The 19,060-nt window shown below is 39.1% G+C and overlaps 1 protein-coding gene across 1 annotated transcript in view; it reads right to left on the minus strand.

Moving 5' to 3' along the window:
• Dnah11 (dynein axonemal heavy chain 11) overlaps positions 1-19,060 on the minus strand; it is a 313,176-nt gene that overhangs the window by 187,018 nt on the left and 107,098 nt on the right. Inside the window, exons 31-32 of the mRNA XM_085830726.1 lie at positions 5,210-5,341; positions 1,027-1,187 (exon numbers count right to left, since the gene is read on the minus strand). Coding sequence (XP_085686852.1) covers positions 1,027-1,187; positions 5,210-5,341 — 293 coding nt within the window. The remainder of the gene's footprint in view (positions 1-1,026; positions 1,188-5,209; positions 5,342-19,060) is intronic.

Here is a 19,060-nt window from a genome sequence, read left to right on the forward strand (position 1 = left end):
ATTCTATGTATCTATTTGTGGATCACGAAATAGCAATGAGCTTTTGGTAGCAATCAATTGGCTGGCCCTACGATTTTCCTAGACCACTTTGGCTGTCTTCCTGTCCTTTAGCTCAGCCAAGCTCCTGCCTACCTTGGAACTTCCGTACTAACTATGTCTGTAAATCTCTACCCTAGAATCTGGGTGCTGATTCTATACTTGGGTCTTATCTCAAAGGTCTTCTTAGCCTACAAAGATTTTAATCCAAAGTCTGAAATGCTCTAAAACATTCTTTTTAAGCATTTGATAGTTTCATTTCCAGATTATGGATGCTCAACTTGGAGCGTCTATGCAAATATTTCAAAAATCCAAAAATATCCTGAATTGGAAATATTTCTGGACCCAAGCATTTCAGACAGGGAAACTCAATCTGAAGTAGATGATTCCTTCCAGACCCTTTTTGACAAATCACTCTATTATGCTTCTATTATAGCAAGCAATGCGCCCTAAAATAAATACATGCCATTTCTCTCATCCTCACCTACTTGAACACCACACTCGGCTGGAACTTGATCACTGTGACAAAGACACTGTGGACAGTTCTTAGCACAGCTCTTCATAAATACTTGACAACTCCTTTAATGAATCTTAGTTTCTCTCTCATCACTGTATGCAGAAAAATGGCAGTCATCATAGGCTGTCCTTGCTATGCCTGCACTTCCAAAAAGAGGACAGAGGGGATGATGATGGCAGAGATAGTGGACAAAGGCCTCAGGCACAACCAGGCTTCCTTGAGCCACATTAATCCACACCTCCCTTCTCCGTTTGTTACGATTATATGACTTCTGTAATTCTGTCTCTCTTAATTCAATTTTCTTCATCTTATTTCTAAAGTTAACACTTGGTGTCTTGCGTAGTTACTTTCCATGCTGCTTTCATTATTGCTTCCTGACAGGTCCCTCTATTCCCCTCGGCCTCTCTTCTCATCCCTACACACAAGGACACTGGGGCTTGGTTCTCTCCTCTGTGGGAAGCTATATTTGTTACCTGTCAGTGAGAGGAGTGATCACCAGCCGTGGACTGTTTCCCAAGTATTCGTAGAAGTACTGGAAGTGGGCGTCACAAATATTAACAACGCAGTGTTTCCTTGAATCCTCCCACTCGTGTCGGAGTTGAGACAGCCAGGTAAAAGCATGGGGGCTGACAACCTACAATCATTGCACAGTCTTAACACACCGGTTCCCGATAGTTCTGAGGCAACAGGCTGGTTAATCTCATCACTTCTGCTGACTCTCATTACTAAATTCTCCAGGAGGAACTCTCTTGCACCCTGTTGCAGATCTCAGCTGCGTGACTAATCAGAAATCGGTGTGCAATGAAAGTCTTTGCTTTAAATTGTCTTTTGTGCAAAATGGCATCAGTTCATTCAAGCAATTTTTTTTTTTTTTTTACCTTTCATGAATCACCCAGGGTGTAGTAAGTTTTGTATCTTTATGTGCCTACTATACAGATCTAATAAAAAATCATTATCTTCATTAAAATCACACATAATCCATGATTTATGCACATTGAAGTATAAACTATGCTTTTTGCCTGAGTACAGAACTTTTAACTTCATTTTTTTATCAGATTATATGAAGATGTTTTTTATAGGTTACTCTTTCCTATATTACTCAATTTTATCTATCTCTTCTCTAGTTTGAAAACCATTTCTGTCTCTTTCAGGGTTTGTGGGACTCTAGGGTTTCCTGGAAATCACTTCAAGTCATCAAAACTCTTGCCTATAAGTTTTCCAAAGACTCGGCATGAATCAACACTACATAGACGTATACTGTAGAAGATTAAAAATGAGGAAAAGCGTTTAGTTTAAAAATAAATAATAATTTTCTGCATTGGTGGCCTAGTGAGTGGTAAGCACAACCACTTTCTAAAATAAATATATTCTAATATATCATGATTTATGCTACTGCAAATCAAATATGAATATATAAGAAAGGACAAGGTCATATTCAAAGAGCAGATGTCAACAGCTTATTAACAAACTGGAAAAAAAAAAGTAAATGGTGCTTTGCAAGGGTTGATCTGAGATTAATTAAAAATGCTCTTTACTATCTTCTATTCATCAACTAGATCAAGGACTGTTTAAGGCTTAGGTAAAACAGTGTGTGTGTGTGTGTGTGTGTGTGTGTGTGTGCAGGTTCATGTGTATATGTACATGTGTGGGCCTGTGTGGCCAGAGGTTGACATCATCAGGTGTCTTCTTCAATAGTTTTCCACTCTATTATTGAGACTGAGCTTCTACTGATTGTAGTATTCAATTCTCTGTCTTGCTGGCTGGCAGCCAGCACCCAGGATGCTCCTGTCTTCACCTTTCTTGTGCTGCAGTTCCAAGCACATGCCATAAACCTAGCTTTTCATGTAGATTTCAGGATCTGAACTCAGGTCTTCTCACTTGCACAGCAAGCACTTCCTAATTGAGCCATATATCCAATCCTGAAAAAGGCACTTTCTTCTATTTCCATGAGAAAATTAAAATTCCCTTTGATTTCAATAGAGAAATAAGGAGGAAATGAGAGAAATAAGTAACGTAGAGTGTTTTGTGCTACAAGCATTCAAACTGATATGGAACTGATATTGTATTTTTTAAAAAGCAAGATTAACAGGTTTGTTTATATCCTTTAGAATTTTAAGTTTTGCTTTAATTTCAATAGGAAGTCTCTCTCTCTCTCTCTCTCTCTCTCTCTCTCTCTCTCTCTCTCTCTCTCTCTCTCTCTTTCATCTTTTTAAAATTCACCGTGGTAGTTGAGATACCTGTTTTTTTCTGTTTCTTCTAGGTCTAGTATTTGTTTCTCTCTTTTTATTTAAAATTTGTTTTTACACAATATATTTTGATCATGTTCCTTTCCCTCTAAAGCCATTCAAATGACACTGCTCCCCCCACCCCTCCCTGCTCCCCACACCTCTCCCCACTCCCCTCACCCCTCCCTGCCCCCTCCCTGCTCCCCCTCTTGAGCTCATATATTAGAATGTTTGGTTCCAAATTGGTGGAACTACTTGGAGAAAGATTAATGGAGATGTAGCATAGTGGGGGATGTGTGTCACTGGGGGCCTTGAGGTTTCAAAAACCAACACCAGATCAGTATTTGTCTTTCTGTGTCTGTTAGTTCATTCATATTCTCTCTGTGTGTCTGTCTCTGTATCTGTCTCTGTCTCTCTGTGTCTCTCTCTCTCTCTCCCTCCCTTCCCCCCTCCCTCCTTCCCACTTTGGGATCAGGAAGTTGACTCAAGCCTACCTACTCAGGCTCTGCTTCTCATCTTGATGATAATTGACTGACTCTTTGAAACTCTAAGCCAGCTCCTAACTAAATGCTTTATCTTAAGTTGTCTTGGTCATGGTGTCTCTTTACAGCAATAGAAAAGTAACTAAAGGCATTCTTCTCAACCCCTCCCAGTACCTCCCCAACCCTCCTACCCACTCAACTCCATCTTCTTTCTCTTTTTGCCAACACAAAACAAACTCCATGGTTTTTCTGTGGAGTCTTTGTTATGGCTTTTTTTTTTTTTTTTTTTTTTTGGTCTTGGTTTTGATTTTTCATTTTTGTGTTTGTGTGAGTTTTATTTTTATTTTTATTTATTTTTGTTTTGAAGGAGGAAATTGTCATTTCAGGACCATTTCTTCCCATCAGAAAGTCTGTGGTGGCAATTGGTGTAGGGTCCTACCAGCAATGTTGTTCAGGAACTAGACAAGCATGTTTCTAACATTAGGAAGTAAGAGTACAATTAAGGAAATGAGGACTGAAAACATTTCCTTTCTCATTAAATACTGCCAGCCCCTAAGAGACATGTGGGTGTTTAAAACATATAGGTGGTTAAAATAAAAGCCATCAATTTAGTGAAAATATAAGAAAATAACCTCTTAACAAGGCATATTATTTAGCCATGAAGAGTACTAATAGATGTTGGCCAAAGCACTCTGGAATTGTGACCAACACTGATTTCTTCAGGAGGAAATAGAACAACAGTACACAGAGATGGGGGTGTGTGTGTGTGTGTGTGTAATATATGTGTGTGAGTAGTATATATATGTGTTTGTGTTTATTCAGTGTATTCACATATGTGTTTAGTATGTGTGTGTAGTATATATGTATGTGCTTGTGTGTATGTATTGTGTATGTGTCAGTGTCAGTAGCATATATGTGTGTGTAGTATATTTTTGTGCAGTATGTGTACAGTAGATGTGTATGTATAGTGTATGTATGTATAGAGTACATCTTCAGTGTGTGTGTTTGTGTGTGTAGTGTATGTGTGTGAGTAGTATATATGTGTGTGTGTGTATGCAGTGTATGCATGTGTGTATGTAGTATGTGTATATAATATATATGTATGTATGTATGTGTTTGTATGTAGTATATGTGTATGTGTTAGTGTTGGTAGTACATACATATATGTAGCGTATCTGTGTGCAGAATGTATACAATAGATGTGTGTGTATGTGTGTAGTATGTATAGTGTACATATGCATAGAGTGTGTCTGTAGTGTGTGCTTGTGTAGTAAATGTTGTGTATGTGTGCATTTTGTGTATGTATGTATATGTGTGGTGTGTGTCTCTGTCTGTGTGTGTCTCTATATGTGTGTGTCTGTGCAGGCAATGCATGCCACAGCACAGGTGTAGATATCAGAGGACAACCTTCAGCAGTAGTCCTTATCTTCTACTTTTTTTGAGACAGACTCTCCATCACCAGTGTATCTAGACCAGCTGGCATGAGAGTGTTCAATGATTCTTTTGTCTCTGCCTTCCCATCACCATGGGGATTACAGGGACTGTGCTACCCTGCCCTGCTTTCTGTCCAAAGGTCCTCAAGCAAGCCTGGCAGGCACTTTGCCCACTGAGCCAGCTCCCTAACCCCACCCCTTGAGATGGTTGAAATGGCACAAAGTGTTATAGTTGATGATTGTGTACATCTCAGAGGTAAGAGCTACAAGGCAGACAGCTATACATAGATGCTAGAAGACAAGGTTGTAAAAATGAAGGCTCTTCCCATGGTCCTTGCTTCTGCATTAACTTCTAGACTCTAATTTGGCAAACCATTGGCCATTACTCCACTATCTATCAAACCAAATGCACCCCAAACAACTTCCCAGGACTAACTGAAACTTTTGAAAAACAATGAATTTCTTAAAGCCACCCTGACAATAAATACCACTTTCAGAACACAGCAGCGCACTTGCCTTCTGAGAAATCAATTTTGCCACCACATCTCTGGCATGGACATCGATGGTGCAGATGGTCATGACCTTCTGCCTGTCTCCAGGCGAAAGTTCTCCCAGAAGAAGTGTGATCAGTGTGTTCAGCTGTGAAATCTAGACAGATTTTTTTTAATATAAAAGAAACAATAGGGGTCAATACAGAGACTAACAAGTCAATATTTGTAAAAAATGCTTTAACTATAAAATGGCTCCAAACTTATTATCTCAGCTGATCTTCAAAACCCCTAGGGAGAGACAAACATACTACCCCTCATCTTCAGGAAAGAGCCAGAACACAGTGAAGACAAGGTTGTCCATCAGTGATGCCAACAGCAAAGGCAGAAGCAGGGCTTTCTGCCTACATGGCATGATGTGCCCTAATGATGATCCAGCCTACAAATTTCAACCAGAATTACAAGATCTAAGAGGTAAAACCAATGTTTTAAAAGAGCTAAGTGGCAGTTTTATTCTTTAGAAAAGAATTGACCAACAATGAGCATATTAATTTTTCTTATATTTATAGTGCTGGTCAATGAGAAAATGTTCACACCTAAGCATCCTACTTTGGCCCATTCTTTTTACTTACATTACTAGTCTTGCTTAGGCTCATTTGTCTCCCAGATAAATATTTTCAAAGCACTTTTCTCCTTAAAAGGCAAGTAAAGAAATAGAATAACAGAAATGCCAACCCACTGAGCCATGTGGGATAGAATGGGCAGAAGTACAGTTGGCAGGATGCTCATTCTGTTGTGAAATGATCTACACACACACACATACACACGAGAACTGCATCAGAAATAACACAGTTCCTGTGGTTGGTTTTCTTAGTGTGGTTATTCCCACAAAAGTCTTCCTTAATTTCTTCTTTACTCTGGGCTAATTTGCAGAAGGAAACGCACAAGCCCTGCCTTAATGATATAAGCCATGATACCTAACAATATTGTCCCCTGTATTCCTCAGCTCTGCAGAGCCTTGTCCCTTAAAAATCGTCAGAGCATGGCAGTGTGAGCAAGAAGTGAGCACTAAGTCCATGGGAGCCCCCAGACATGGTGAGCAGTCTGTGGAGACTATGCAAGGACTAAATCCCAGAGTGGCCCTGAGGTTGCTGTGCAGCTGGACTCAGTAGGTACGTGGAGAAGAAAGGCAGCATGGTGAAGCCTTCATACACACAGCAGCATGATGGTGCCTTCACACACACAGCCTACACAAAATTATAAGATAGACTTCCTCAGCACTGACCAAGCACATTGCCCCATTATCAACTCATTGAATTTTATTGTAATCTCCCACTCCCACCCCATTCTCTACCCCATGCTCCAAGGAAAGCAAGTTTTCTGATCACACAAGGGGCAAATAACTCAACAATATAAAGAATATGTCCACTTTAAAACAATCTATTAATATACTATCTTACCGATCAGGAAATTGTATCACAAATCTGTGAACTGCATTGCCAGTTCTGAGAGCAGGGATTTGGATCTCACAGTGTGATCCAAGAGTATCCTCATACTCCCTGGCCTGGCCACCACTGATAAATCTGAGGAACTATGGCCTCAAAGGAAGTCTTCCAGAGATAACTATAGTCAAACAAAAAAGTCCTATTTGCTCAAAGAAATAAAAATATGTGCTGGGCCTTGTGGCTCAGGCCCATAAACCCAGTTGATCAGAAGGCTGACAGGAAAAGCAGAGTTCAGCGGAAGCTTGGGCTACACAGTCAGTTCAATCTAGCCTGAGCAACTGCCTCAAATTCAAAAGAAGACTGGGGGATACAGAGCAGTGGTAGAGTATGTTTCTAACATGTATGTGGCTCTGGGTTCATTTCTTAGTATTATAAAATTATATATATATATTATATTATATATATATATATATGTAAGCTTGGTACTAGAATTTGTATCTGTTCTGGTGGCATCTATGCTTACCCACTGGGCTGGCTCACCAGCCTACACAGCATGGTTTACTGCTTCTCTGCAGACCGAGAGAAGATTGACAAATAAGAAATCACTTATTATGTACCATAGTAGTTTGGCTTGTGTGTATACTGCAGTGTTATTTCCACAGCTGATCAACCATTCTCTTCATGGTGGCTACTTACTGTGGTTTGGTAAGAAGACTTGAGATCCCCCCTCTCAGCACATCTCAAGGGTACAATCCACTGATACCAACAGTACCAGTTGTAATTGCCTATGGAGTTTATGAGGGCTTCAGAATGTATTCATTCATACCAATTATTCTCTCCCCATGAGTTTGGCTTTTTAAGGGTTCTTCATGTCCATGAAGTAATACATACACATTTCTCTGCCTGGTGCATTTTACTGAACGTGATATACTTCAGATTCATCCAGGCTATCTTAAGTGGCATGATTTTCTATTTTTTAAGGTTGAATAGTATTCCTTCCTATATATGTGTATCTATATGTATGATTTTTTCATCTATCAACAAAATACAGTGTTTTATGTATGCTGGCTGTTGTGAATAAAGCTGAAATAAAAAGTGGAATGCAAGTAATCCATCGAAACAATTTTATTCCCTTTGTAGAAAGAGCTAAGGAAATAAAACATTTGATTGCTAAGAACTACAAAGCATCAATGAAAGAATTTGTTTAAAAGACACAAGTAAATGTAAATGTATTTCCCAGACCCATGGGTTGAAATAATTCATATGTCTTAAATATCCAAACTACTCAAAGAAATTTATAAATTAAAAGTAATCTACATCAACACCCCAATAGCACTTTTAGAAATAAAAAGAAAACTTAAAATGCATATGAAATCACAAATGACTTTGAATATCTAAGGCAATCTTAAGCAAAAAAGGGAGAGAAGAGGGACCCATATGTCTGACTCAGATTATATTACAACACTGCAGCGATTAACAGAATGGGACTGAAATTTCCAACTAGCTTTCAATACAGACACGAAAATATGCTTGGAGAAAGGAAAGCATCTTCACAAATGGTGCAGGACCACTGAAGGCAGATGTGAGACCATGCCTGTGATCATGGTACATGAGAGGCCTTGGCAGAAGGAGCAGTTCAAAGTCACCCTCAGGAACCTCGAGTTCAAGGCCAACCTGGGAAACAGAAGACCCATATTCACAACATAAAACAGAAATCAAACTGGGCCTTCCCACTTATATTAATTTCAATGCATACTGAATTGAAGCTTTCTAAATGAACTACTAGAAACAGACATGACAACAGAACTCTTGACAATGAGTCTAAGGGTTTGAAACCATAACCACAAGCAACAAAAAGGGGAAAAAGTGGGACTACATCAAAGTGAAATGTTTCTGTACAGCAGGGGAACAATAAAGAAGATTGAAAACACAACGTGAAGAATTAGAGAAAATATTTGGAAACTGTGTATCTGTTAAAGAGTTAATACCCCAATACTGTAATTCCCACACATCAGCAAAAACAAAACAACAATACAAAAAGAACCCCAAATGTTCTGACTCAAACACAAGCCAAACACCTGCGTAGACACAAATTCACCAACTCATAACATGAAAATATGTGCATCACATTCAGTCATCAGGGATGAAACCCACATGAGACAGAGTCTGTCACCCTGAGGATGTCAGAGAATAAGTACCAGTGACAATACTCACTCACCTACTTATTATCTTACAAAAAACCTTCAATTTCACCAAGAGCATATGTGGCCATTCTTTTGTGTATGATATGCTCAGAATTCATCACTTCCTAAATGTCAGGCTCCAGGAAGGCAAGGACATTGTCTGCTTAGTCAGCACTTTGTCCCCTGAGCCACTGAAGAGCTGTCAAGAGTGTGAGTCAAACAGATTGCAGCACAGAAAACAATTATAAGTGTCTGTAGAGATCTTTACTGAAAGCTTAAACATACATACATACATACATACATACATAATACATATGATGTGTGTATGTAACCGATATATATATATAAATATATAAATATATATATATATATAAATAAATACACACACATATACATATATACATACACACACACGTATGCTGTATAGAAAAGAGGTATTTGGTATCGGATATTTTCTTATTTGGGCCAAGATATTCAAACCCCACTGTATCAGATGTTACTCTGTCAGCAGAATTTGTCTAACCAGCTCATTATGACAGTAACAATGCCTTATGCCTTTATACCTAAGCACATTTATAATTTCTAGTGTTTCTCATGCACTTAGTTGTTTTAGCCTCCAAACGACCTGTGATTTCTACATTACTGATTCATTTCTCACAGAAGTTCAGTCAAAGGCAAGATGATTAAGGTGATGCCTTGCCAGTGTTATGTGCACCGCATTGTGTGTTGTACTCACAGTCTCTTGAGATTAAGATTTCCCCAATGAAGTAATGAGATTCTGTAACCATAACAACAGTCATAAAATGTCTAGAATTTGGGAAATGGCTCCAGGTAGCAATTACAGGATGGTCACACTATAATTACACCCATGTTTATGGGTGGATGACATAGAAAATAGCCTATGGAATCTTTTCAAAATAACACACCTTCTCATAAATGCATGCTTATTCTTCTCACCCCTGACTCAGGAGTGTTGTCTGGCTTTCTACTGGGTCAAGGACAGTTGCACCAAGTGGCTGTTTTCATACTGCATCCTGGCTCTAAGCAGACCATGAGAATGGAGAAAATTTGGCAGTAGAAAGTAGCCTAAGTGTAAAAGCCATGCTGTCTGAAAGCAGAGTGCTTGCCCACACCCTTATTCCTCCTGTCATCCTCTGCTTCAGCAATGCTGCACTTCTCTGTGGTCCCTGTCATGGCTGCTTCAAGGCCACAGCTGTGGCTCTATATACCAAGGCTTTTCTTCCCTGAGACTTTTTGTGGTTGTTTAACTTTCTCAGATTGGCCTGCTCCACTATACTGTCTTCTAGGTCTTTCCTGGCAAACATTCCATAGAACCCCATTTTAATGGAACTTAAAAGTATTTTATTGGCTGATGTTTATCAAATGTTGGTGCATTCTTTCTATCCTCTCCTTTAGCCATGAGCTCTAAAGACTCGAAGCCCACATGTGTCTCATTCTGTATTGTACTCCCCCACCTAGCACACTGGCCAGCTCAAAGATGTGCTCAGAAAACAGGCACCATAGTAAGGAAAGAGGAAAGAACTGAGAAAATGAGTGATACAATGCACAAGAACTTTCCTTTCAACTCACTCATATAAGATGACACACGGGGTTACTGTTCCCAAGCCCATATGCCAAGGAGGAAAGCAGGTTAATAATTATGGTATGTATACAATACTCTCACAGCACACAAAAACAGGGCCTTGCCTAATACAGGGGCTGGAAAGACATTTTGAAGGAAAGAACATTTGTGCTAACACCTAAAGAATGAGTATTTATGTTGTAGTGAAGTTAGAGGTTGGCCACCTAGAAAGGCTATATTCATGACACAGGAAGCAATAATAAACTCACAGCTGCTATAGGTACCTACATAACACATGATGTCACTATTACAATAATGAACTCATAATTGCTATAGTTACCTACATAAGACATGATTTCACTATTATAATAATGAAATCATGGCTGCTATAGTTACCTACACAAGTTATGATATCACTATTACAATAATAAACTCATGGCTGCTACAGTTACCTACACAAGACATGATGTATTACAATAATGAAATCATGACTGCTACAGTTACCTACACAAAATATGATGTCACTATTACAATAATAAACTCACGGCTGCTACAGTTACCTACACAAGGCATAATGCCACTATTACAATAATGAACTCATAGCTGCTATAGTTACCTACACAAGACATGATTTCACTATTATAATAATGAAATCATGGCTGCTACAGTTACCTACACAAGACATGATGTATTACAATAATGAAATCATGGCTGCTACAGTTACCTACACAAAACATGATGTCACTATTACAATAATGAACTCATAGCAGTTACCTACACAAGATTAAGTCTGTCAACATCTGGCATGGATGGGTAGTTGATCTTCAGTACCCACCCCTTTCTAAGGAACTATTGGCAGTGGTTATATACTGGAGGTAGGAGGAGGGTATCATTTTGTATTGAGGGTGTGGCCTCATGTCCATGCTACAGTGGATGGCTCTGCCTTCATAAATATTTGGAAAGTTTGGACATGAAGTTTGGGAGGAGACATGTTGAGAAAATTAGAAGAAGTTGTGGGCAATGGGGAACAGATATCGTATCTCATTGTATACATCGATAAAAATTCTCAAAAACAAAACATTTAAATAAAAACCATTAGCAAATGATGGTGAAAAACAAAGGCAGAATTCATTAATAAAATGTTAACAGAGACATGTTTTATAAGGATAGAACAGTACAAACAACTTAAGTTAATAATACAAGAATGCAAAATTTAATTAACATTCAAAATTTTCCACAGGATTATGGGTGTTGCTCACTGTAGAGGGGGTGTGCTTAGCACATTATAAGGACTCAAGCTGAATCTTTAACACAAAATAAAGATATAAAATTTACAGCAACAGATCAGAAGATAAATCAAATGGTCCTCTCAGAGGGCCAGAAAAGGTTCAATGCCTTTTCAAAATAAGAAATGCTCTACCTGTAGTCATGGAAAATTTTTCTCTACTTGGTGAAAGGATTTCTCTTCTGTGGGGCTGTTTTGGCTTCTGTGAATTGAAACATTCTCTCCCAACAGGAAAACAGACACTCTAAAGGCTCAATAAGAAGCTAACAAAATATAAGATTAATCAAGCTCAGGAAGTTAGAGGATCCACAGTCTCCCTCTAAGTTACACAAGAAGCTAATAATGGCAAGAAAGAGGAGACTCTTTTGTGGAGGTGCCTACAAGATGGACAGGAACTCCGGGAATTCAGAGTTTGAGAGTTGTCACACACCCTGAGGTGGGTCAAATGCTTAAGAGTCACTCATGCTCTTAAAAGTCCCCCCCGCCATGTACCTGGTAACCCCAACAAACATTGGCTCACCAAACTAGACTTAGCTGAAATTGTTCCTATCTGGGGTGACTGAGTATTTGTTTCCATTTACCCAGAAAAAGCCACATAACAAAGGATGTCTTCAAAAACATATTAGTGCAGATTTAATAGAGACACATTAAAGTGTTCTTCCATGAATTGTTCATAAATCAAGGAAGTCTAGGTATTTCAACAATGTACTAGTGGTCCTAGCTAATGCAACAAGCTTAAGAAAAGGAAATAAAGAGCAAGTAAAAGAATAGAAAATGAGATATAAAACTGTCATTGCTTAAGTTGGACATGTTCATACTCATGGAAAACTCTACAAAGTCCATGCTTCACAAAATGTAAAGTACTAAACATAGAAAGCAAATTTTGCAAACTCCCAAGATGCAAAGTAAATATTTTTCATCCAATATATTTCTATGATTAGTCATAAATACTGAAGCTAAAGTTCTAAAATTTATTAGTATATAAGATAAAATTGAAATACCACAAACAAATCTAGTGAGAAATGCATATGACTACTATGTAATAAGCTTCAAAGATATTGCAGAGAGGAAATAGATAACATCTACTGAGTGGGGAGGTGGCATGTTCTTATATTGTAAGAACCATTATCTTTGGGCAGTGGTGGCATATGCCTTTGATCCCAGCACTCGGGAGGCAGAGGCAGGCAGATTTCTGAGTTCGAGGCCAGCGTGGTCTACAGAGTGAGCTCCAGGACAGCCAGGGCTACACAGAGAAACCCTGTCTCGAAAAACAAAAACAAAAACAAAAGAAAAAACAAAAAAAAAGAACCATTATTTTAAACTTTCCACTTACTATGGTTCATTTAGTAAAAAATTTAATTAGGCTAAAAATATTCCCCTAAGAATAAATACAAAGGTAATAACAATTTATATTTTAAAATTTTAGAATAGTACAAGCAATTTTGAAGGGGAAACAAAAGAGATATGAAATTTGACTTCAATGCTTATTCTAATGTTACAGTAATTAAGACTCTGGTTTTGTGATAGAGACAGAAAAAGAAAGAAAGAAAAAGAAAATAGAGAAAAAACTCTCTCTTTCCACCCCCCACCCTCACAGAGAGAGACAGAAAAACAGAGACAGAGAGCAAAATGACTTTTTCTTTAGATCAAGGGGGGAAGTTAACTCAATGATAGCAGGAAAAGATGAATGGGCCATAGTTCTAAACAAGACCCCAAAACCATCGGGCATCTTGGGGGAAGTAGATACTTTGATGACTTTTAGGTAGACAAGAATTTATCTATGACACAAAAGGCACTATCCACGAGAGGAAAATGTGGTATATTATGACAAAACCCCACAAGATTCTATTCATAACAGCGCCTATTAAAACAGGCAATTTATGGGGTAGCTGGATGTCAGAAGAAAATGTGTAATTCATTCATTTTTCCGACAAAGGATTTATATCGCCAATAAATAAGAGCTCTTGGAGTTAACAAGAAAAGGGCAAGCCATCCAAATGTTTAAACTATTGAGTAACAACATAACCTAAGACAGAATACTAATGAATAAGGGACCATTGTTCAACGTCTTCAAACATTAGAGAAATTCAAGTTCAAGGTTCACTGAGATATTTATTGATAGCCCTGGAACAGCTGAAGCTATGGAAAATGACAAGACGAAAACATGGAAGTAAAGGGAACATCTAAAAATCTCTATGCATCACTGATGGTTGTGAAACAATGAGGAACTCCACCTGCATCGTCGATATTTAAATATATACCCTGATTACCAAGAAATTTTGCTTCTGTGTATTTATCCAGATGAGATGAAAATACATGTCCAGGAAAAGACTTTTTTTTTTCAAGAATGCAAAGGCAGTGTGAAGCTTCAAGCTAGAAATGCAAATACCAGTTGATAGAATGGATAAAGAACTTACGGAATTCAGATATGATGGAATACTACTAAGGACTAAAAACAAAGTTTTTGTCATGATTTTATCCACACTTCTCTGCGTGAAGCCTAAGCACACCACAGAAATTTTTTTCAGGTGTAAAATGCTGCTGTCTCTTTTTGGGTGCTTACCCACACAGCTCAGTAATAAGAGCAGAAGGTTTCTCCCCAGGTCTCAATCCTCTAAACACCAAGCGCAGCAAGCGACAAACAAACGTACAAACATCCACTGTTGCCGAGGAACTTTCAACTCTAAGGAATCAAATCTATCTGTTGTGTCTTATTCCAAAGATTCTGACAGGGCAAGGCAGGGGACTGTGTGTGTTTGTGCGTGCATATGTATGTAAGTGTCGCTGTGTGTATGTGTACTTGTGGTGTGTCTGTGTACTTGTGTGTGTGTGTGTGTGTGTGTGCATTTTAATCTAATGTCATAGTACATGCAATAATGATAGGTGTTGTGGTTTGAATAGGCTCAGCCCCATAGATTCCTGTATTTGAAAGCTTGGCCCATGGGGAGTGGCACTATTAGGAGGTGTGGCCTTGTTGGAATAGGTGTGGCTTTGCTAGAAGAAGTTTGTTACTGTGGGGATAAGCTCTGAGTAATCAAGCTCTGCCCAATGTGGAAGAGACCCTCCTCCTGGCTGCCTTAGGAACAAGATGTAGAACTCTCTGCTCCTCTAGCACCATGTCTGCCTGCATACTGGCATGCTTTCCACTGTGATGACAACAGACTAAACTGAAACTTTGAATTAAACCTCTGAAACTGTAAGCCAGCCCTAGTTAAATGTTTTATGTATAAGAGTTGACTTGGTCATTGTGTCTCTTCCCAGCAATAAAACCCTAAGACAATATGTCTCCAGGAAAGAATCAGAATTTGAAACAATTATCTACGCTTATTTATCTCACTGATTTTACAAGCAGAAAGAAGAAAAATAAGGTAGGCAGACCATCTGTTAACGCTGACTCTGACCTCCAGTTTTAAAACTAAGCTATTTTAAAGTGCCAAAATTCATTTAAAAAGCGTCTCCCATTATTATTAGAGCAATTCTAATTAAAAATTAACTCCAGAAGGTTGTTACATCCACAGTGTGTGTGAGAGAGATGCAGTGTGTGATGTGTATGTGATGTGCATGTGTGCCGAGCACAGACACATAGACAGCAGGGGAAGGCATCAAGTATCCTGCTCTATATTCTCCACCTTATTCTCTTGAAACAATGTCTCTCACTGAACTTGGAGATAGGCTGGCAGCCAGTGAGCCCCAGTGACCCTCTTGTCTCTGCCCAACAACTCTGTGGCTTGAGGCGGGTGTCGCCATGCGCAGCTTCTCTGTGCTATTGACCTCGGGATCTGGTGCTTTTGCAGCAGCATTCTTTCCCACTGAGTGAGCTGTCTCTGCAGTCCTGATTACACCCACTTTTAAAAGATCACCAAATGAGCTTTAGCCGAAATGCACACACTTCCCATGACCCTAACCACGGCATTAGCCAACATCTGAGCATTTGCTTCTCCAATACTCGTCAGTACCAGTTGCAGAACTGAACATTGTTGAAGACATCCATGTGACTAGTCTGTCAGACACTCAAGTGGGTGCAGAAGGATTTCATAAAAGCTTTTATCACAAGCTGGTGCAGTGAACACAGTGCAAGCCTGACAATCCTTGGAACTCATGTAAAGGAAGAAAAGCATTTCTCTGGTGAGATGGGAAGTGGAGGCAGGAGAATTTCCCAGAGACCTACAGACCAGAACTGGTCTGTAATATGAAGTGCAGGAAAAACAAGAAAGATCTTGTTCCAACACGGTGAAAGGAAAGAACCAACTCCCCCAAACTGTCCTCTGACTGTCACATGTGCTCGTTCATGCTCTCTCTCCCTGCTCACACACACTCAATAATAACAGAAGCTTTTAAATCTTCATAACCAACTCCCTCTGTTCTTATCATGTATACCTCATATAGATAAGTATAACTGTATATGCAACAAGTCTCATATAGATATGCGTATATTCCTCATATATCTCATATATACCTCATACAGATCTGTGTATCTGTACATGCAACAAGTCTTGAAAAATGGAAACCCTTACAAAAACAGTAAGAGAGATGAAAACTAATTACATTAGCTGGTTAATGGATGCTGCAGGAATCTTTTGAAACAGCCAGCCTTACTGAGAGGAGGAAGAAGATACTTCTTGGCATCAGCATTGAGGAGTAGATTTCTATTGTCTTCCAGGAGATTTGACCTGAACTTTTACTTCCGCCAATCTATCCTGAAGAAGTGAAGAAAAACATGTGGAGCATGAATATGCAAGGCTACTTACTGCCTTGTTAATAATGAGGATGAAAGAGAGGAAAAGGAAAGAGAGGTGAGGGAAGGGAAGGGGAGGAGAGGGGAGGAGGGGGAGGAGAGAAGAGGAGAAGGAAAGGGAGGAGAGGGGAGAGGAGGAAGAGGGAGGGGAGGGGAGGAAAAGGGAGGAGAGGGGTGGGAAGAGGAGGGAGAGGGCAGGGGAGGGGAGGGACCCTAAAGATAACAAAGCTATGCTTCCAGGGAAGAGTGAAAGTGCATATCTTAATAGCTGACAAACATGGCAGCCTCAAGTAGGATCTGATAGAGACTTCAACATCTGCAGGCTGGGGTTTCAGTTGCCACATTGGATCAGAAATATCACATTTAGATTATGAATCTTATGCTGTCTTGGCAAGGCCAGGAGTAGGAACTGAGCAGCCAGGATCTTCAGTGTTTTGCTTTCCAATAGAGGGCTCTAGAAAACCCCTACATTCTAGATCTAAAGAACTGTGTGAAAGTCTGAGGCACCTGGAACTTTAGGAAAGAAAAAAAAAGTCCTATATAATAAACCAAGATCTCAAATCATGCCTGTCAGTGTAACCATGAAACCTATCCTGATTTATTAACCACAGACCCAATCCAAAATACACAGCTGTTGACAAAAAACATAGTAAGAAAACACACAACACATGGACGAACAGACAGACATGTGTGCGCATGTACAGACACACACACACACACACACACACACACACACACACACGGACATATTGTACTTGCCCATCTCAGGTTAGAGAGATTCTGCAAACAAAACTAGCCCAGACTGCAACTTGAAGAGATGAGCCTTATGAACAACCAGCAGCACAGTGGCTCAATGGCTTCAGCTGGCAATGATCTAAGTAAGTCTACTAACTATCTCTGAAATAAGACATGACGGAAAAGCCTGGAAATCACAAGGCTGGACGATGTAAAAGCCATTTTAAAGAACTGTTTCAGGGATTGATAGCTCGGATGGTCAAGTGCTTGCTGCCCTTCAGAGTCCACATGAGACAGCCTGGCCTGTAGCCCATGGCACATGCTTGCAATCTCAGCATGTAGGAGAGAGAGACAGGTGGAACCCTGCAGCTCACTGGTCAGCCAGTACTGCAGAATCCATGAGCTGCATGTTGGCAAGAGACACTGTCTCTAAGACAAACCAAATGATGACATTACACCAAGGAGTAAGGTGCCTTAGAAATGATGCCTGAGGTTCATCTCAGCCTCTACGCATATAAGAAAAGACACGCATATATACCTGCATGTGCAAACATGAAAACATACACACAAGAGAATTTTGGGAAACAGATAAAAACAACAAAAATAAAATACTAAAGTAAGAATATTGAAGGACTGGGGTGGGTTAAAAAAAAAAAAGAATATTGAAGGACTGAAAGGGAAGCCTTAGACATTCTTGGTGGTAACATAAGTTAGTCTAGCCATTATAAAAGCTAGTATAATGGTTCCTTGGAAAGCCAGAGATGCAGCTCACATATGATCCAGCAAACTCACTACTGGCTATGTATACAAAAGACTGAAACCTGTGGGTCAAAAGAAACATCTGCACGCCTATGTTCACCGAAGTGTTACCATAACAACTAAGATATGCCATAATTTACATGTCCATCAATGAGTGAATGAATAAAGAAACGACGTTATGTATACTGGAGTACTGAAGTAAATTCTGCCATTTGAAATGGGAGTGATGAATCTAGAGATGTTTTATTAAGTGGAATAAACTAGGTACATCTTACATCATCATTTTATTTATGTGTGGAATATTAAAAAATAGAACTCATTGACGATATGTAATGTAGCAGCTACAAGAAGCAAGGAGAATCAGGGAGATACTAGCTGAAGGATGCCCAACTTTGTGTAAGAGAACACAGCCAAGAGCCTAGGAAACACCACAGTATGCATTCAAAGACTGTTCAGATAGATTCTGAACATTCTAACCACAGAAAGTCATTGTCATGTCAGACGGCTTGATTTGGCCATTCTATCCATGTACACATGTACCAAAGAAGTTGTCAGCCATAGATATATAAACTCTTATCATTTAAAACAGGTAAAACATTTTAAAATAGATATTGAAGTGTTGGGGACCATAGTAAGATGCTAAACAAGACAAACTCAAAGGAGGTAGGAGAGAAAGTAAGTTTGGCCAAAGCTACTTATTAAAATATGTGGACAGTGATATGTATTCCTACCAATGTTGATAGTATGGTTCCAAATGAATAGTTACACACATCTATTTATACATACATGCACATTCATACAGAAAGACAGACAGAAGGAAGTCTTTGGATGGTTACATGACAAATGCTATCAATGGTTTTCATGAGAAAATGTCTTCTCTATTTCTCTTCCTAGATGTTTCTTCTTCATCTTCAACAATAAGCAAATAAATCATTAAGTTAAAAATAGTAAAACTGATATAAACACATATCCACAGAATGCCACTTACTATTTTAAGAAATAAATATTCAGAGAATCAAGAAATGGCAAGTAGGAAAGTACAAAATCAGAGATGTGCAGAATGACAGCAGCTCCAGCACCAACCTACAGTAGCTGGAAGTTGAGAGAATATTATGCTAATGTTTTTTAAATGCCCTCACTTTATAGATGTAATCA

The sequence above is a fragment of the Mus caroli genome, unplaced genomic scaffold (genome assembly GCF_978045245.1).
Source record: "Mus caroli unplaced genomic scaffold, Mus_caroli_1 scaffold_14, whole genome shotgun sequence".
In the NCBI taxonomy this organism is placed as follows: Eukaryota; Metazoa; Chordata; class Mammalia; order Rodentia; family Muridae; genus Mus; species Mus caroli.